General features: G+C 39.1%; 4 protein-coding genes across 6 annotated transcripts in view; 3 read left to right on the top strand and 1 right to left on the bottom strand.

Annotated features, from left to right (window-relative positions):
* The window catches only part of LOC108882294 (E3 ubiquitin-protein ligase TRIM21), a 162954-nt gene that overhangs the window by 33385 nt on the left and 109696 nt on the right, over positions 1 to 19873 (top strand). The gene's annotated exons all lie outside the window — the stretch shown is intronic.
* Positions 1 to 19873, top strand: part of LOC108882293 (E3 ubiquitin-protein ligase TRIM21) — an 82028-nt gene that overhangs the window by 33396 nt on the left and 28759 nt on the right. The gene's annotated exons all lie outside the window — the stretch shown is intronic.
* Positions 320 to 19635, top strand: ppp3r1b (protein phosphatase 3 (formerly 2B), regulatory s1ubunit B, alpha isoform, b). Its single transcript, XM_018684854.2, has 6 exons — positions 320 to 556; positions 2452 to 2491; positions 14554 to 14730; positions 15880 to 15939; positions 16683 to 16867; positions 17612 to 19635. The coding sequence occupies exons 1-6, from the start codon at positions 554 to 556 to the stop codon at positions 17657 to 17659; spliced, it is 513 nt and encodes a 170-aa protein (XP_018540370.1). The 5' UTR covers positions 320 to 553; the 3' UTR covers positions 17660 to 19635.
* Positions 4932 to 11184, bottom strand: LOC108888731 (E3 ubiquitin-protein ligase TRIM21-like). 3 transcript variants are annotated; one of them, XM_051070944.1, is made up of 3 exons: positions 10179 to 11184; positions 8043 to 9499; positions 4932 to 6502 (listed from the first exon to the last, which is right to left on the bottom strand). In XM_051070944.1, exons 2-3 carry the CDS (start codon positions 9495 to 9497, stop codon positions 6323 to 6325), a joined length of 1635 nt encoding a protein of 544 aa, XP_050926901.1. In that variant the 5' UTR covers positions 9498 to 9499; positions 10179 to 11184; the 3' UTR covers positions 4932 to 6322. The 3 variants fall into 3 exon arrangements, with proteins under 3 accessions (XP_050926901.1, XP_050926900.1, XP_018540369.1); XM_051070943.1 differs by lacking the exon at positions 4932 to 6502 and having other exon boundaries at positions 7356 to 9506; positions 10179 to 11183; XM_018684853.2 differs by lacking the exon at positions 4932 to 6502 and having other exon boundaries at positions 7356 to 9499; positions 10179 to 11181.

The raw sequence follows: 19873 nt of genomic DNA, 5'->3' as shown, positions 1-19873 counted from the left end.
AAGGTAATAGAGGAAATGGAAAGTACAGAGCTAATTTAGGCAGAGAAATAAAATGACTGCTGTTTGTTTTTATTGTGATCTCTGATGTTTCCACTCAGCAACAATCAGCTTCAGAGCAGGAGAGAAAACCTGACGTGCAGAGATGTTATTCTGAAACAGAGTGATGCCTCTTATCAATAGACGAGCTTTGTTTCCAGTTTCTTTTTTGGAAACAGAGTGATTCTTCTTTTTAATAGACGAGCTTTGGGTCTCACCTCCTCCACCTACACCCCCCTCCTCCTCCTCCTCCTCCCTCTCTCTCTCTCTCTCTCTCTCTCTCTCTCCTCCTCCTCCTCCTCCTCTCTCCGTGCTCTCTCTCCCCCTCTGCGGCTCTCTCTGCTGCCGCTGCGGTGAATCTCTCCCCCGCGGTCAGTCACGGTGCAGTCGGGCAGCCGGTGGTCGGTGGTCGGTGTCTCACTGTCAGAGCTCCCGTTGAAACATCGTCTTTTTTCGGACCCGTTAACTCGGCTCTACCTCTCTCTCTCCCGGCAGCTGTTCACTCTCCGGCGGCAACATGGTGAGAAAATAACCCGTTCTTTATTTAATTTTATTTTTTAAATTAAGATATAAAACCTGAATCTGTGAATTCAGCTCCTGCTGCTGCGGCTCTGTTAGCTAACGTTAGCCGCCGTTAGCTCAGCGCTGGTTTTAATAAAAAGCGTAACGTTTGCGGCCGTTAGTTTGTGACAGTGTGGGTCAGCTGTTGTGTTATTTATGTTTAAGCTAACTGTCACACAGTCGTGTATTAAGTGGGTCTGATTTGTGCTATTTCTTGGTACGTAGCCTCGGTGCTAGCTGGTGCAGTAATAGAGAAACACTGGTTTGTTAGCAGGTTAGCTAATAGCCGCAGGACCGTCAATTGCGCAACTGTAACGGAAGTGTAGCAACGTGGCCATCAAAATAAAAGCTTCGTATTTTTAAAGATCGAATGGGATGCAGCTAAAGGTTGTTTTCATTATTTTTTAATCATGTGGGTAATTACTTAGTTTAATATTTGATAGAAAAAAGTTAAATAAATGTTTTTGTCTTGTTATGGCCAATCAGCAGCCTAAAAATTAAAGCTATGTAACAGTTATATTCAAAAGTGAAAAGCAGCAAATTATTTCATTAGAGAGACTGGAAATATGTGCTTTTGATTTAATGAATGAATCATTGACTAATTGTCAACAGCTATAAAATAAACATCTAAGACTTCATTTTAACGTTAAAGGTTGTGCAGGTTGGTTTTTATAGTGCATGTTCCCAGAAACTAAAGTGTGTTATTTCATTGCATTTTATTGTGTCAGTTATTAATAGTTATTAAGCAGGCAGCTGTTTGTTTACCAGATTCTTAACAGTTGTTTTTGCACATAAAATAATAAGAATTTATCTACATATGGTTATTAAATGTTGAAATATTACCACATGAAAAAAATCATTTCATTCAGCTTTTATTCAGTGATATTTAACTGCAGAGGGTTGTGAATCATTATGATGATAAATGAACATCTGCTCATTCGTATAACATTGACAGAACCATTTTTTATCCCTCAGTCGTGGTTGTTTAAACTGAACAATGGACAAGTGCTCTCGAAGAGGAGTTTTATTTTGAAAACGGTGACCGGAAGAGTTGTATTGTGTAACATGAGAGATTGTGCAGTGCAGATACTTCAGCTGGTGTTAAAATCAGATAATCTCAGATCGGTTTTTTTTAAAGGATGTTAGCTATCCTGGAATTAAGAACTTTCACAATAAACCACTTCCTGTTCTCCCTGCCTGCTCTCCCCTCGAATCTGAGCTTTTTCAAAATGGCCTCCAGACTCTGTAAATCTGAGAACTGATTATAAAATAAGTGATTTATTACCCCTCTGGACTTTTAACCAATAAACAAATGTCACAGTAAAATGAAAAATACGACAGCAGGGAGGTCTGCAGCGCCGGCAGCTTTACTGTCATGGAGGCTGTAAAATGTCACTCAGATTAATGTGTGAGATTCAAATAATCTGGCAGGTAAACTGATCTGATGGGGGGGGGGGGGTTCCATCATCCCTAAATATACAGACGTGTGTTTAATCTTCACGTTTCAGAGCTGTTGTCATCACAGTGGAGTTTGAACGCTGCGTGATTGACAGGAACAACTTCATCAACTCATTACACTGACAGGCCCGAGGAAGATAAACAGACAGTTGTTGTTGTTTGTTTTACTTTCTGTATTCCTCTGGATTGATACTGTGAGATTTACTGACACAGCTGTAGAGCTGCAACCAGACTCACTACCAGACTCCATTGGCGAAAACAGCGATTTTACCTGGAGCTGCTGGAATACCACTGCCTCCATCTGTTAGTGTGTTTTTAATGATTTTTTTCTTGTCTGTTCAGTTGTGTAAATGTTGGACTCATCTCATTTCATTGTTGGTGTTTTCTCTGTTTCAGGGAAATGAAGCCAGTTATCCTCTGGAAATGTGCTCGCACTGTGAGTATCCGTAAATGTCACTTCACCACAGGACGTCAGATGAAACGGTGTCAGTGCAGGTTACAGATATTTACAGTTTTACCTGACTGTTTCATGCCCCTGCATATGTTTATGTTTAAGAAAACAAGAATTCATGTTAGCACCTGTGCTGTATTTATTTTGTGTTAAAGGGCTTGTGGCAAAAATCAAGAAGAAGAGTAGATGTAAATAAATCATTTGGAGAGAAAACACTTATTTTATGGGAAATATCTTCTGAGCACAGCAGCGGTGAACTTTGTGCTTTTATACATACAACAACTGTGAGGTGGAGATTCTTCTTATTTATGCACCAAAACAAACAAAAGCTGCTGAACATCTAATACACCAGTGTATGATGTGAGAGAGGTGTGTAGTCAAAACTGAAAACACTTCAAGTCCCTGTTTAGCTTCTATAAGCAGAATGTACAATTTTAATAAATACTAAAAAATGCATTTCCTGTAGAAAATACAGCATGAATGCTGCAGCAATACTAAAGTGATGCTTAAAATAGCAGCATATATGAATAGCAAAACTGCAGAAAAAGTTTATTTTATTTTAAAGCATGAATAGTTGAAAAAATTTAACAAGCATAAATGTAAAACGGTTAAAACATTTTGACAGCTGAACAAACGGGTTATCAGTTAAGTTTCACTTTTTAATTCAGTGACCGGACAACTGAAGCCTGCTCTGCAGCTCATGTGGAAAATGAGGGTTTATGTAGATCACGTGTCAAACTCAAGGCCCGTGGGCCAGATGTGGCCCGCCACGTCATTTTATGTGGCCCGCGGGTGTTTAATTGGTCTCACAAATCTGTGTTAAAATAGGTCTATGGAGCTTTAAGGCGTACGTTGACCATTTCCCACAATGCATGGCGATTGTGTTACCTGCGAAGTGACGGCATCCCACCACTAGATCACAGTGTATCATGTATATGCATCATGCAACGAGTGAAATTGAGATTGAAATATCCACAAATGATCCCAAAATGTCCAGGAAGAGAAAGATTGATGCAGATGGAAGGCAGTTTCAAGAAAGATGGGAAGGCGAATTTATTACATACTTAATGTATAGCAATGTATTTGTTGTTTACAAGTTTATGTGTTTATGCAGACAAATGTTTACTCCTGCAAGGCTGTGTGCAGCCATTTGTTTTTGTAAAATCTGTCGCACATGTTCTTAGCGGCACTATTGTTGATTGTACGTTATTCTGACCCCCTCGACTGTGACAAAACAATTTTGAACAAAGTTTATGTCATAACTTGTGTTTTAATAATATTTTTCTTTATTTACTTGAATAGTTTGGTTGTTGATCAGTGGAGTAATGTGGGTTTCTTAACCTGACAAATTAAAAGGATTTATGTTATACTAACAAAGCAACAAGCAAACACATTTTTTTACATCTATAATGCATAATATTTGTAACTTGAGTAAGTAATAAATACAGAAAGTTATTTAGCAATATGTTACGGAGGAGTTACCTTTATTTTACATTATATTTGGTTACATTTAGTTGGTCCCTTTGAGGGCAACCATTATGCTGATGTGGCCCCTTAGTGAAAATGAGCTTGACACCCCTGATATAGATACTCCAGTACACGGATTTAAATAGCAAAATTGCACAAAAAGTTGTACATTTTAAAAAGCATAAATAGTTGAAAAAAGTTGAATAAGCATAAATGTAAAAAGGTTAAAACGTTAAATATTTAGACAGCTGAATGGTTTCTGCCGCAGAAAGTGCAGTAGTCAGTAAAAGCCGGATCCTGCAGGATCCAATTCATTTATTAATTGATATATATATATATAAAGTTGAATACAAGGAAAACCAGGAAAAGCTGAACATTTTGATGCCTGAATGTCTGTAGCACAAAGCTTGGAGGAGTAGGTAGGGCCGAGAAAGATACAGAAGAATAAAAATAAAGAAGAAATATACTATAATGCAGTTATAAGCAGCTGTAAAGACATTTAAAATTTAAAAAAAAATAGTGTTTGTCAACAATCATAACTTACTATATTTGCATGTTGTTATCTGTTTATACGCTAATGCTCATGAACAACAACAATATTTGAATAGAAAAAATGTTGCTGGAATAAAATATCTGAATTCACAGAAGGATGTTTAGATGAGGAAGTTTCTGGTTAATAGAGATAGAGATAAAAGAGTGACTCTAATCAAGCATTCACTGTAAACTTTCAGTACTATACAGACAGACAGAAGTATTGTGGTTCAGTATCCTTTGCTACAGAAGAAGTGATTCATCAGACGGAGGTGAACTGATGTGATGGAGGTGTTTGAACATTGCCTCCTCCCTCGGACCCCTGCCTGACGGTCTGACCCAGACTCTCAACATGCTGAGGCTAAAAATGCCCCGTGGCTCTGTAAAGGTCAGTGTTGGGCTGCTGGGAGAGCCTCGCTTATTTTTAGTCACGGCAATATCCTAGTTTCAATCAGTCGGCCTCCTTACTCTGACCCTAGCTCCAGAGAGGAGGGCTCGCTGTTTAATTAGAAATAATGATGTTAATGTCTGGAACTACGGCCTGAGCAGCGTCTGCCTCTAGGCGACGGTTGTGGAATGTGGGTCTCATAATTATGTTGCTGGTATAAATTTTAAGTGGGTGGAAGGTGGGTGCCTTTTGCTGGTCACATGACACACTGATAAAAACTCCAACAAGCTGTAACAGCCTTCAGTAACAGGGAAAGATCTGCTATCCTAAACATTTTTAGCAGATGAAAAGGTACAACATTAAAAGATGAAAGTCTTGTGAATATTTTAAGCCATAAATGAAGTCTCTAGCACAAAGTGTGCCAAACTAGTTGAAGTTCAAAGAGGATGATGTTTTGAAGGATTTGAAAATCCTTTCCATTCATTTTAATAGCAAAATGTTTGCAGAAAAAGCTGAATATTTCACAAAGTATAAATAGCAGAAAAGTTTGAAGACAAAGAGAAAGGTCCTAAAAGAGCTGAACATTTTGATAGTGGAATGGTTTTTGTAGGTGAAAGTATGTGGGAGTAGTTACCAAAAAATGTACGGAGGAATAAGTTGTTTATTGAACTAGAAAATGCATTTCTTGGAGAAAATGCAGTGCGAATGCTGAAAGCTGAATGTAAACTGCTGAAATCATGCTTAAAATGGCTGAAAACAGTTGAAATGCAAAAGAAAATGTTGAAAATTTGAAATCTGCAAAGAATTGCTGAAGTATTCATTTTGCAGAAAAAGCTGAATATTTTAGTATAAATAGCAGAAAAAAGACTTTTCAAGCATAAATGTCCTAGAAAAGCTAAAGACTTTGATTGCTGAATGGTTTCTGTAGCAGAAAGTATGCAGCAGTTGTAAATCACATGGTCACGTGACACACTGATAATACCTCCAACAAGCTCCAAACAGCCTAAAATGTCACAAATCTCCTAAACTAAACATATTTAACAGGTACAACAGGTTTAAAAGGTACAACATTAAAACATCAAAGTCTTGAGGATATTTTAAGCCAAAAATGGAGTCTCTGACTGACCGTATGCCAGACGGGTAAGCTTGAAAAGTTGAGTGAAGAAAGTTGAGCTGAGCTCCAATAGGATCCCATTTCTTTTTTTTGAAAAACATTAAAATCGCTTATAAATAGCAGAAAAAAGTTGAGTACAAGCAGATGTGTCCAGAAAAAGCTGAACATTTTGATAATTGAATAGTTTCTGTAGTGCAAGGTATGCAGGAGTAGTGACTGAAAAATGTACGGAAAGATAATAATAAAGATTTGAAGAACTGTTGTGTGAATGCTGCAATCAATTCAAAGAATAACTTTAGTTATTATTCTATCAGGTTTAGATAACAGGACAGATGATCAGAGGAACAGAGTTTTTACCACCTTCATTAAGGCAGGGATTGAAGTATGGGTAGAGTTTCTCAGTGAAGGAGCAGCCAGTAAAGGAGTAGATGAGAGCTGCAGCATCTACGTCATAAAAGGAGACCAGACCCTCCTCATAATCCACAAACACCCCCACCTTCTCAGGACCAGACTTTAGAGAGAGTGACTGAGGGGACAGCATTAGCTTTGTACTCATTTCTGTCTCTCAAACATATTGTCCAATAACCATCTTTAGGGCTCACTGATATGTTTACTTTCCTCCTGATCGACTCTCTGGCCACTCCTAAAGTCCACTCAGTCTTTCCTTTAACCTGAACCTCAAAGTAAAATCTGCCTGAAGAGAAACTCTGCTTTCCTAAGACACAGCAACGATCAGAAAATCTCTCTGGGTTGTCTGGAAGATTCTTCCTCACATCACCACAGTCCTGTAGTGAACTAACTACACATAATTATGAATAATAAATACAATATACAAGATAGAAATTTATAGGTTTAAATATATGTGCGGTATATTTCATACACACATTACACAGTAATACACTACTATAAAATATAAATAATATAAAGCCTGCTAAGAAGATGAGTAAGTACAGGTTGACCCAATGCAAATGTTTCACGTGTAGAACATCCTGTTGATTCTTCTTAAAAGTGCAGGAATCATGTGGTCAGGCTGAAATCAAAGAGTTAGAATCCTTCAGATATTCATTTTCTTAAAAAGCTGTTTAATGTATTTAAATTATTGTTATTTCTCTGATTGTGATTGTTCATCAAAATGTTTCTACAAAATAAGATACTGAGTAGTTGCTCTGTAAGTCTTTTGTTGTATTAAACCACACTTGCTGTTACCACCACTAACCACCAGGTGTCGCCAAATCAACCAGGACTGAAATCTTAAGAATTAAAACTATAACAGTATCAAAATACAACTTATGTGTAAACCAGGATTTTCATTTCAGTGTTTGGTGCTTAAATCACTGCTCACTCAGCGCTGGTATTTAAATCATTTCAACATCAGCTGAGTTTATTTTACAGTTTTCTCTTTACAGTCACATATTAACAGATTCCTTTAGATAATAAACCATCTGTCCTGTATTCACAAAACAAATAAACATTCACAAAATAATTAACCAAATTATCCACTGACATCTAATATTTTAATTAACTGTTTACTTTTCATGTAACCCTACTGTTTTTTACTCATTTGTCATTTGATTTTTCCTGGAACTGAAAATAATAGCCTAAAACCCACAACCCATAATAACCCAAACCCACAACAGAGGTTTAAACCGATATCCTGCACACGTTTGTGTCAGGATGGACAGAGCTGATTAAATGCATGATAAATGCATCAAATTGTTTGACTGTGAAATGGGATGCATTCTGTAAAAAAGACGATGACGAGTACATTATTACAATAGTATTGTGCATTTGTTTCCTCATATAAAGACACATCAACTCATAGAAAAAAATTAACACCAAATTCCTGGTTTACAGTTGTAACTGACAGGACAGATGATCAGAGGGACAGAGTTTTTACCATCATCATTAAAGCCAGGATTGAAGTATGGGTAGAGTTTCTCAGTGAAGGAGCAGCCAGTAAAGGAGTAGATGAGAGCTGCAGCATCTACGTCATAAAAGGAGACCAGACCCTCCTCATAATCCACAAACACCCCCACCTTCTCAGGACCAGACTTCAGAGAGAGACGGACTGAAGGACCAGCACAAGCTTTGTACTCATTTCCATTTCTCAACCATATGGTCCAGTAACCATCTTCAGGGCTCAGTGTGATTTCTCCCCTCCTCTTGATCGACTCTCTGGCCACTCCTAAAGTCCATTTAGTCTTTCCTTTAACCTGAACCTCAAAGTAAAATCTGCCTGAAGAGAAACTCTGCTTTCCTAAGACACTGATATAACTTTTAAATCTCTCTGGGTTGTCTGGAAGATTTTTCTTCACATCACCACAGTGAACCTGTTTCTCATCATCAGACAGGATGAGCCAGGGATTTGCTGTATCAGGATCCAGAGTCACATCCACTGCATACTGCTGGACCCTCTTCAGCTCAGCCTCAAACAGCTTCTTCATCTCTTTACTGAGCGTCTCCTCCAGCTGAACCACAGCTCTCACCGCAGTCCCCTCATATGATGGTGGACGGACTCTGACCTCTGTCCAGTCCTTGGTGGGTGGAGCAGCTTTCAGGGATGGGAAGTTTTGGAGGAGGTGGAGGTGGTCTTCAGAGAGTGAGAGCTGCTCCACCTCAGTGCTTCTCTTCATCAGCTCAGAGATTTCCTGTTCCAGCTCTGTGATCAAGTCTTCAGCCTGTTTCTCTGTGGTTTTCTGTTTCTCTTCCATCTCCTTTATGAGCTGGTTCAGGCCTCTGTCAACAGACTCCTTCAGAGCAGTGAAGACCTGAACACCTTCTGCTTTCTCTCTGTCTGCATCATCTTTACTGATCTTGACTGAGTGTTTGATCTTCTCAATCTTCAGTCGTCTCTTCTGGATCATCTGCTGAATTTCAGCCTCTGTCTTCTCCAGCTCTGCCTTCTTTCCTTCACATTCTTCTTTCACAGGAACAAACTCATGTGTCCTGTGGTCTAAAACAGAGCAGAGCATGCAGACACATGTCTGGTCGGTCTTACAGAACAGCTCCAGAGGTTTATCGTGCTTCGTACACATCCTGTCTTCCAGGTTCTCCACAGGGTGGATCAGCTGATGTCTTTTCAGGCCTGACACTGTCAGATGAGGCTCCAGGTGAGTCTCACAGTAGGAGGTCAGACACACCAGGCAGGACTTCAGGGCCTTCAGTTTGGTTCCAGTGCAGACGTCACAGGAAACTTCTCCTGGTTTGGCAACTTGTTGCTCTGAGCTGCTGCTGCTGGCTTTCTGTTGAGCTTGCTGTCTGAACTTAGCAACCATCTCAGAGATGAAAGTGTTGATGTGCAGCTCAGGTTTTATGTTAAAAACCTTTTTACACACCGGACACAGGTACTGGTCAGCAGTGTTCCAGTGTTGATTGATGCAGTTTTTGCAGTAGTTGTGTCCACATGGTGTGGAGACTGGATCAGTGAACACATCCAGACAGATGGAGCACAGAAACTGATCTTCAGATAGCAGACAGCTGGCAGCAGACATGTCTACACAGAGAGAGAGTGAAAGAAAAGAAATGCATTTTATTTAAAATTCTGTTTTAATTGTTCTAACTTTGAGTTAAATATTCCATATTTCAGTGAGGATTCTTTCACCAAGTTGAGTCTTGAACAACTGTGACCATTGAATCTGTGCTGGAAAGTTTAAATGTTTATCGCAGTAAACAACATCGTTTACCTTGATGATGTGTTGGATGTGTGGTGGTTTACACAAACCAGAGTAACACACAACTCATTGTGGTTGTCTCTGCTTGTACTATTTCAAGTTCTGCTTACTTGTATTCCCTGTAGCAGCTTTACAGAACCCCACACCCCATCCCCCAGGTTCACAGATGGAAAGCTTTTATTGTGAAACAGCCAGAGGAAACAGAATGTCACATGGCTGCAGGAAGTGATCAGTAAACAGTAACAAAACCAGGAAAGGAGAGAAACTAATGTTGAAACCAGAGAGATTCAGTAACAAGTTAGAAAAGTCCTGAGAACTGACACAGAGAGACTGTTTAAAGTGGACTATAGTGGAGCTGTGGAGAAACAGCCATAGTCATATTGGAAGACATTAGACAAGTGTCAGTATGAAATGAAGAGAGGGAAACTTCCACCTGAGTAGAGCTGAAGATTTGTGTTAATGCTGGTTGTTGAAACAGTGAATATGATCAGCTGTACTCACCAGTGTTTGGTAGAGACTCTGCTGTGTTGTTGACAAAGACCTGATGGACTCACTTCAATTTTCTTTTAGACAGAAACACACTCATCTGGACTGCAGCTCTGTTGTTGCTCTGACTGACTTTAGTTTCATTTCTGGAGTGTGACGTTGAAGGTCTGCTGTTCTTTCAGTTTTACTCCTCTTACTGCAGCTCTGTTTGTCTCAGTTTCGTTTTCTCTCCCTGATTTACTTGATTATTGCGAAATAGGTTTTTCTCTGATTAACATGGAAGAAAGGTGGAACTACACCCATCATGAGAGAGGAGTTAGATATGTGAATGACTGTTCTAATCTGATTTTATCTGACTTCCTTTAAGAGAAATGGAATTTACCCAAAAGGACTTTTCAAGATTAGCATTAAAACTTCTTTTCAACTGTCTTTCACATTATCATCACATTTTTATTTGTTGATGATAAATGCTTTTTGTCGTAGTTTTTCAAAGGTTACCTTTTGTTTTGTTTTTGTCTCATTTTCTTTCTTTGACGATTCCAGCTCCAAAGCCAGGTAGGCATCCAGGACACTGCATGGTTTGCCTCCTACTTAACACACCTGTTCTCTCTCTGTTAAGATTGGGAGCTCCTCCCCCTCCTCAATCCTAGTCACTTGTGGAGTTCCTCAAGGTTCCATGTTAGGGCCCATTTTATTTGCTTTGCGTTTCCTTTTACATTTCCATTCACTGCTACGCCGATGACATTCTAATATACCTTACACTGAATCCGGAGAATTCTAACAATATCTCATGCATACTTAGTTGCCTTCCGGATGTAAAATACTGGATTGTTTTTGGTCCTCCAGTGACCATAGGAAGTATTGTTAGCCACTTAGGGCCACTGACGTCAAACTTCCATGCCCATGCAGTGAATCTTGGTGTTATCTTTGACTCGGCACTGAAACTTGACAAACAGATCAAGGATTGATGTTTTTAGCTGAGGAACATTGCCAGACTGAAGTTCATCCTCTCTTTCTTAACAATATGAAGAATGTTACCATCGCATTAATCTTCTCTCTGTATTGATGGAAACTTATTCAAATTAAAGCTAAAACTAGGCGCATTGGTATAGTATCCATTTTTTAAGTTCAGATTGAACGAGCTGAAGCACAGCGCCTGAAAAACAAAAAATGTCCAACTATCCAAATACTCACAGTCTGGTCTGTTTAAGTATAGGTATGAATAATAAATACAATCTCCAATATGATCATTTAAATTATATAGAAATTATATAGAAGGGATGTCCTAATCAAATCCAATCCTTCGTAACTGACACAGAGTCTGATCCAGTCCTTGCTGATATTTGCCTAAAATGTTCATTAAATGTACTGACACACTGAAATAACATGTAGCCTAGTTAATCTGACACCCTTTATTTTAAATAAATTACTTCATCCAAACACTAGAGGGCCTGGTTCAATACTATTGTTGAAACTACTGCGTTCATAACCTTAAATTACTGATGGAATATTAAGGAATGTTCAACTTGAACTATATCACTCCAGCTAACACAAACACTCTGAAACACTGTTATAGAGTGATGCTTCGGTTACCTCATAAACAGTCTTTGGCAGAGTATAGACACCAGCTTGCAGAGAACACACAATCCTGACAAGTTACATTTCTGTGACAGACTTGAGTTTCATTTCTGGAGTGTGACGTTGAAGCTCTGCTGTTCTTTCAGTTTTACTCCTCTTACTGCAGCTCTGTTTGTCACAGTTTCGTTTTCTCTCCCTGATTTACTTGATTATTGCGAAATAGATTTTTCTCTGATTAACATGGAAGAAAGGTGGAACTACATCCTTCATGTAAGAGGAGTTAGATATGTGAATTCTAATCTGATTTTATCTGACTCCCTTTAAGAGAAATGGAATTTACCTAAAAGGACTTTGCTTTTGAATGCTAGCTGCCAATGTGACTGACTGTTTACACTTTTAGCACACCCTTCAGAATCCTCCTATTCCTCTCTGGTTACTTTTTCCTGAGTCTAATCAAGATCAGCATTAAAACTTCTTTTCAACTGTCTTCAGGATGTAAAGTGCTGGATTGTTTTTGGTCCCCCGGTGACCATAGGAAGTATTGTTAGCCACTTAGGGCCACTGACGTCAAACTTCCATGCCCATGCAATGAATCTTAGTGTTATCTTTGACTCGGCACTGAAACTTGACAAACAGATCAACCCTGCGATCAAGGCTTGATGTTTTTAGCGGAGGAACATTGCCAAACCGAAGTTCATCCTCTCTTTCTTAACAATATGAAGAATGTTACCATCGCATTAATCTTCTTGGGGCACCTCACTGTTCCTGGGTATCTCTAGTCCTCTTTATCTCAGAATACTGCGGTGAGATGTCTAACTAATACAAGAAAAAGAGGCAGCATTACACTGGTACTAGTATCTCTGCAGGTAGCCAGTGCGAACACCAAGGCAGCTGAAAGATATTTATATTTGGGGATGAATCTGTCACTTGATCCACAGTTGTGAAACAGCAGTTACAGCATCACACAGACAGACTGAGAGGTAACAGGTAGAGATTTGGTCATTTGCCCTCACGGCGTCGGTACAGGTTGATCGAGCTCTGCAGTAAAAACAAACTCACCTTTGTCAAATGCACAGGTCTGGAATGTTTCTATCATCATCTTAGGAGGAAAAACTAACAACTAACCAACATAATAAAGTCATGGTAATATATGTACAGATGGAGGTGGATCACACATGTAATGACAAATGCAGTAATTATTATTTCAGTTATTTTGATTTCACATCAAGAATAAGGTCTGTGGGCTGTAATTTAATGTGTATGTGAATGACTGTTACTGCTCAGACCATACTTAATTAATCTCTGATGATAAATCATGTTACAGCAGCACAGAGACAGACTGAGAACTGTGGTAATTAAATAAATATGGATTAAATAAGAAATTAGAAATATGAAAAAGATTAGAATTTTTTATTACTGTATCATATAGATGAAAATATCTGAGACTGTTTCAGAGAATTTGCAAATATTCATGTAAAAGTGATCCTGTAGTGAATCTCCAGCAGCCATGTGTATATTATATCTAAGTATGAAGTATAAATACAATATACAAAATAACAGTATAAAATATGCACTGATCAGCATTAAACAGCATTAAAACATTAAACCACTGACAGGTGAAGTGAAGAACATCTGGTTACAGTCCAATGTTCTGCCAGGAAACCTCGGCTCCTTCATTCATCTGGATGTTACTGTGACTCGTACTAACACCTACAACACGACAAAGAGCCCAAGGTTTTGACCCGGTCTCCAGACTCTCCAGATCCAAATCTGATCCACCATCTGTGGGACCTCACTTTTTATTGTGTAGTTTCCCCTTTGTGCAGCTAAAACAGTTCTGACCTGTTGGGGCTTGGACATGGGGTCTGTTTGGATGTTCTGTGGGTTGTGGGTTGGGGGCCTCCATGGATCTGATTTGTTCCAGATCATCCCACAGATGCTGGATCAGATTGGAATTTGGGGAGTTTGGAGACCAGGTCAACACCTCAGGCTCTTTGTCCCCCAGACTTTTCAGAGCAGGCTTGGTGGTGTAGTAGCTTTGTCCTGTTGGGGGAAAACAGAAAACTGAAACAGAGTAATTCTTGAATTATTTAGATTCCTGTAGGTGTTTCTGTAGAGTGTCATTTATTTCTCTGTTCCTCTAACATGTCCAGTTCTGACTCTGTTTTCTTCCACTGACCCTACAGCAAAAAATAACTTTAAATCACTGTCACATTTCTCCATCTAAATACATTCATTCTAAGTGGTTCCTTGTTCAGTTATTATTAGTTAATTTTGAAATAATTGGACACCAAACCTCGTCTCTGACGACCTGAGATTCTCCTGATTTTTAAATATTTAATTTGACAGGTTAAATGAGCCACAGAGCTTTCCCCACCTCCACAGTGCTCGGTCGATTCATGGTTATCAGCAGAGTGATTAGTGCTGAAAGAAGGTGTCACATGACTTGGTGTTAGAGCTTAGAGCGAGGCACCAGGAGGTCCAGCAGCACAGGGTTCAGGTTAAACTGGTGCAGCGAAGGGCCAGCAGCTCTGAACAGTCATGGCCAGTACAAAGAAGAAACCAGGTGAGTTTGAGTTTTTAGAGGAGGGAGACTGTTTCTAAAGGCAGCACAGGGAGGAGGTAAAACACAGGTGGACGACAGGTGTTTCAAAGGCCGTGTGTCACAGGTAGAAGTGTTGCCAACACTCAGCATTCAGCCGACGTTTGTCTAGATAATCTCCTCCTGTTGTACTGAAACTTGTTTGTTTGTTTGTTTCAGTCTCTCTCTGTAAATAATTCTCTCTCTCTCTCTCTCTCTGTTTCATTTCAGTTGATGCAGATGAGATTAAGAGGCTGGGAAAGAGATTTAAGAAACTCGACCTAGATAACTCCGGCTCCCTGAGCGTGGAGGAGTTTATGTCCTTACCCGAGCTGCAGCAGAATCCCCTCGTGCAGCGAGTTATCGACATATTCGACACCGACGGAAACGGGGAAGTCGACTTTCAAGGTAAATTACTCATTGAAAGGACGGTTTCCCTCCTATGCTCTGACATTTCCTGTTTGTTCCTGAGGTTGTTTTCTTTATCTGTTTACACCGAAGATCTGAACACAGTGTGAACCAGACCACCTCCAGGACTGGTCTGACAGATCTGATCACAACACGTTTACACCTTGATTTAACATGATCACAGTTTAATACCTGGTTTCAATTCATGCACAAACTCTTAATGCATGAAATTCTGATTGAATCACAAATATATTTTGTTCAAGAAAAGCATCAATAAGCTGCTCTAAAAGGAGTTTTACTCGAAGCTGATTGTACCTAAAATGTTCCATTGTACCACCAGCCGAGTCTGAGTCACAAAACCTAAAACAAATCATCATAAATGATCACTTTTATAAGGATTGTTTTTAATGTAAACAACAAACACTGGAAAAGTTATTTTCAAGATTTTCATGGTCCTGGTGATGCAGTTTTGTTTAACATTTAACTGTTGAATTTTCACATTATGGGGTGAGAAAAACTTTTTGTTGATGTCAAAGACAGATTTGATTTGATTTTTATTTATTTATACAAGAGCAAATTTCTATATACAAATACAAAAACTAATTAGATTAAATCAAAGTGACTATTATTAGTGGGCACTTTACAGAGGTAATCCATTAGAAAAACATTCTGGAGATAAAAACAAACCTTTAATATCTGTTTAAATTTAAAATATGAGATTCATTATCACCGAACCTCTGTGGATTAAACTGAACTGTAACTGAGCTGTTGGACAGAAAGACGGCCTGAGTTTATTATTACTAAATGATTTCTAGGAAAACTGTTGGAAATATGAGGAAATGATCCTGATCAAAGACCTGTAAATAAACTGATCTGCAGCGGTTGACTTGATAAACACTGAGGATATATATATATATATGTAGGAAAACAAAGACTGAATATTCTTATTTCTGAATATGAAAAATAAACAAATCAAACTGTCCTGAAAATAAAACACCTCAGACCTGTCAGGGCTAATTCATATTGATTATGTTATTACTTGTCTTTGTAGTTTTTTCAACACAAAATACCAACTTGATCTTCTACATTTACATGTGTTTTATTGTAACTGCAGTTTGAATGAATGACTCCATGTTTCGTTTCTGGCAGAGTTCATTGAAGGTGTCTCTCAGTTCAGTGTCAAAGGAGACAAGGAGCAGAAGCTTCGCTGTAAGTTTCCATGAAAACAGCTGTTTCACGAACAAACGATCAGTGAACAGGTTCAACACACACACGACTGTTTTAACTTTACATTTAATGAAGATTAAACATGAGCGTTACAGCAGTTTGATAGCAGAGTATTTTACCACAGTATAAAAGTACTACAAGTACTAGTTGTAACAGAGGCAATGAGTAGATGCACATGGTACCATCAGATTCCATATCATAACAGTTCAACCTGTAGATACACCTTTTATCCACAAGGAGGCAGCGCAGTCAGTTGAATCAGGCAGATTTGGTTTTAACAGAGAACGACATCAAAGTTCTTACAGCAGGAAGTTTTTCTGTTTTGGTTTGACCTCAGTGCACTAAAGTGTTTTCAGTGCTGCAACAGTTTCAGGTTTTAACACTTCAACATTTAGAGTGCTGCCAGATGTTTTAGGTTGTACTTTTAGGTCCTGTTCACACCTGGTATTAACAGGTGTCTTGGGGTTGATCTGATCACAAGTGGACAATTCCACCGTCCACTTGTGATCAGATCACTGAGGATGTATGTTGATGCTAGGTGTGAACAGTCAGGATATTTGGCTACATGAAGGTCAGACAACCTTTTTGTTACGTATAACATTCATAGACCAGACCAGACCAGACCAGACTCGGTACAAAGAGCTGAACTTCACTGTTGATTCAACGTCAGCAGCTTTCACCCAAATAAACCTCAGACTGACACCATGTTGTGTCTTTGACCTCAGTCGCGTTCAGGATCTACGACATGGACAAAGACGGCTACATATCGAACGGAGAGCTCTTCCAGGTCCTCAAGATGATGGTGGGCAACAACCTGAAGGACACGCAGCTGCAGCAGATCGTTGACAAAACCATCATCAACGCAGACAAAGACGGCGACGGCAGGATATCCTTCGAAGAGTTCTGTGCGGTGAGTGGCGACAATTCGGCTCCAGGTCCAGAGTTCAAGCCACAGCAGAGACAGACTCTGTCCTTTTAGCTCTCAGCAACACTTAGAGTTTAAAGAACAACTTTACTGTGAGACCAAGATGGAGGCCACAAGCTGAAACATGTTGGTCCCAAAGAAAAGTTTTTCTTCAGCAGTGCCAATGGTGTTTTAGCTAAATGCTAAACATTAGTTTGAGATGCTGTATAATGTTTATGATGTTCACCATTTTAATTTAGCATATTAGCTATATGCTAACATCTACTAATTACTACTAAATACAAAGTGCAACTGAGGCTGATGAGTCTTTAGTTTGATACTGGATACATGTTGACCTGATGGTGGCGCTAGATGAAAAGAGGATCAGCAGCGTTATCATATTTTGTGAATGCGATATATCAGGAACGCCCAGAGGGAATAGCACAAACATTAATTTGGACTCACAGATGAACTGATTTGTATTTGGTGTCAAAAGGTCAAAGTTCAAGGTCACTGTGATGTCACAAAACATGCATGCTAACCAGCTAGCCTCAGCCTGCTCGTTACTTTCTCAGAGGGCGTAGACTTACCTTCTCTATCATAAACACAACGAAGGCTGAAACCACATTCAGCAGCAGAGAAAACCCACAAACTGCCTCTTTAACTTTTGTTCTGTCAGTGACTCTCAGTGAGTTTTAGATCAGTTAAACATTGGAGGCGATGTGTGACCTCCGCTCTGGTCTCCTCCAGGTCGTCGGTGGACTGGACATTCACAAGAAGATGGTGGTGGACGTCTGACACCTTTTCCTCCTTCTTCTTCCTCCGTTTACTGAAGATCTGCTCGAAGGCGTCGTCCAGAAAAACGTGTTGCCTGTTTTTAAAGGAAGTATTTTGTCCGTGAAAAACCACCTGATCCTCCCCCACCCTCCACCCTCCTCACCCCCCCTCCAGGATCCTTCTGAAGCCAAACCAACTTTACTGAACAGGAACTCTCAGTGACTCAACGTCTCACTTTACCAGCGGATGGACGGATTTTTAACGCAGAGCGGGCGTCTCAGTTTGTCTGTGTGGATGTGCTCTGGGTGTTTTACTGGTTTTTCATGGTATGTGGGTTTTTTATATTTATTTTGGTGTCATCAGTTTTTTTCTTTCTTTCTTTCTTTTTTTTTTTTTTTTTTTTTGAGAATCAAAGACGGTCGATCTTAAAGAAAACAGACTTTAGCTGAGATGTTTCAAACAGCATGAAGTGCCAACAAGAATTTACGGACTCACAGGAAAAACCTTGTCACTTCAGAGGTGGTAGTTGTTTATCTTACTGGATTATTGCTTTGCTACGACTTGGACTTAATTCATTAATGGTTTAATTTTACAGTCAGGAGGAGATGCATGATTTTAAACTACAGACTTTGACTTGTGTTTGCTTTTTTAGAAACTTTTGTGTTATTGAGCACCGAACTGGATGTAACAACGTGAACATTATTTACAATCTAACTCTGAAACAGGGCTGTTAATAAATGAGTCTGTAAAATAGTGAAAAACGTCCAAAACCCAAAAACATTCAGTTTCTGTGATAGAAAAGCAGAAAATCTTCATACTTGAGCTCAGCTTTATTCTTGGGAGAATTTAGACGATTATCCAACAGTTGCCAATTATTTTTCTCACAATCAATTGATTTGTCTCAGCTTTACGTCTGCTGCTGATGTTAGCGGGTGATTTGTTGTCTGTATATCTACAAACATTTCCAAACAAGAGCACATCAGACTCTTTATGTTCTCTGTACATTTGAGGAGAATAAAACCAGAAATTCAGGTTTGTTTGCAGCTCTGAGCTGAGCAGCTGAAAAAATCCTTGGTTAGATCGGCATAAAATAAAATGTAAATATAATTGTGTAAAGACCGAAGAAACTTCACCTTTTCTTTAGAAGACGTAAAGCTCTTTAAATAAATAAAAACTATGACGAGGACTGACTCAGCAGCAGACTGGATCTCAGTTCAGGACTGACCCGGTCTCTTAAAGACTCTGTGATGTGTTTGCATGACGTGGAGGTGATCTCCTCTCTCTCTCTCTCTCTCTCTCTCTCTCTCTCTGCATGTAGATCAGGTTTTATTTTCCAGGCTGGTCCCAGAACATTTGATGGAAACACGTGAAATGATGTGTTCAGTGCATGCTGCGTGACACGACACTGACGGTGTGAAACTGGCGACGCACCGTTTTATCTGTGTGGTAGAATCTTTGACTTTTTATAGTTCAACAGTAAAATAAAACGTCTGCAGGTGTTGGTGCATGTTAAACAGTTAAACTTTAACCTGAATCTAAATAGTTTATCTATCTCTGAGCTGTGATCGTTTCACTTTGTGTTTTTATCAGATCAGTAATATTAACAACACTTGTCTTGTATTTAATTTTGTATTTCTTATTTCCTGAACTTCAGTGAGACTGTTGTTTACATATAAATAATGGTGATCAATACGTTTGATGATGTTGCCAATCAAAGGTTTAAAGGTGTTTTAGTCGACCACCGTTCGCTCTGTTTCTGGAGAAAATCTCTTCTTGTATTTCTTCCTTTCTTTCTTTCTTTCTCTGGGTTGAGCTTTTCTTTTTTGTACAGATATTTTTGGTGTCGAAGCTTTGTGCTGGTTTTAAATTTCAGGTCCTGTGTTGGTTTAAAGGGACGTTACAGGGACGACGGAGACCACATGGGTTCAGTCTTTAGATTTTTACTCCTGTTTTCAACACGTGGAGAAAAAAAAAGAGAAATAAACAGTTTGAACGTTGCTGCAGAATCTGTGAGTATCATTTCTGAATGTTCCTGGATTTAAACCTTTGAAGAAACGAAAATGGTCATAGGTTTGTTTTTATTTTCTACAGATGATTATTATGATGAAAGCAGCTGTTGCTAGGGATGGGGATCAGAAACCTTTGCTTTTATTGTTTAACTTTGAGTCTATAATGTCAAATTTTCCCATCCTTCAATATCACTGCTGATGCCTTAAACGCAACATATAATATGAG

The sequence above is a fragment of the Lates calcarifer genome, linkage group LG5, assembly GCF_001640805.2.
Source record: "Lates calcarifer isolate ASB-BC8 linkage group LG5, TLL_Latcal_v3, whole genome shotgun sequence".
In the NCBI taxonomy this organism is placed as follows: domain Eukaryota; kingdom Metazoa; phylum Chordata; class Actinopteri; family Centropomidae; genus Lates; species Lates calcarifer.
Note: the sequence above shows the minus strand (reverse complement) of the source record. Positions and strands in the feature narration are given on the sequence as shown.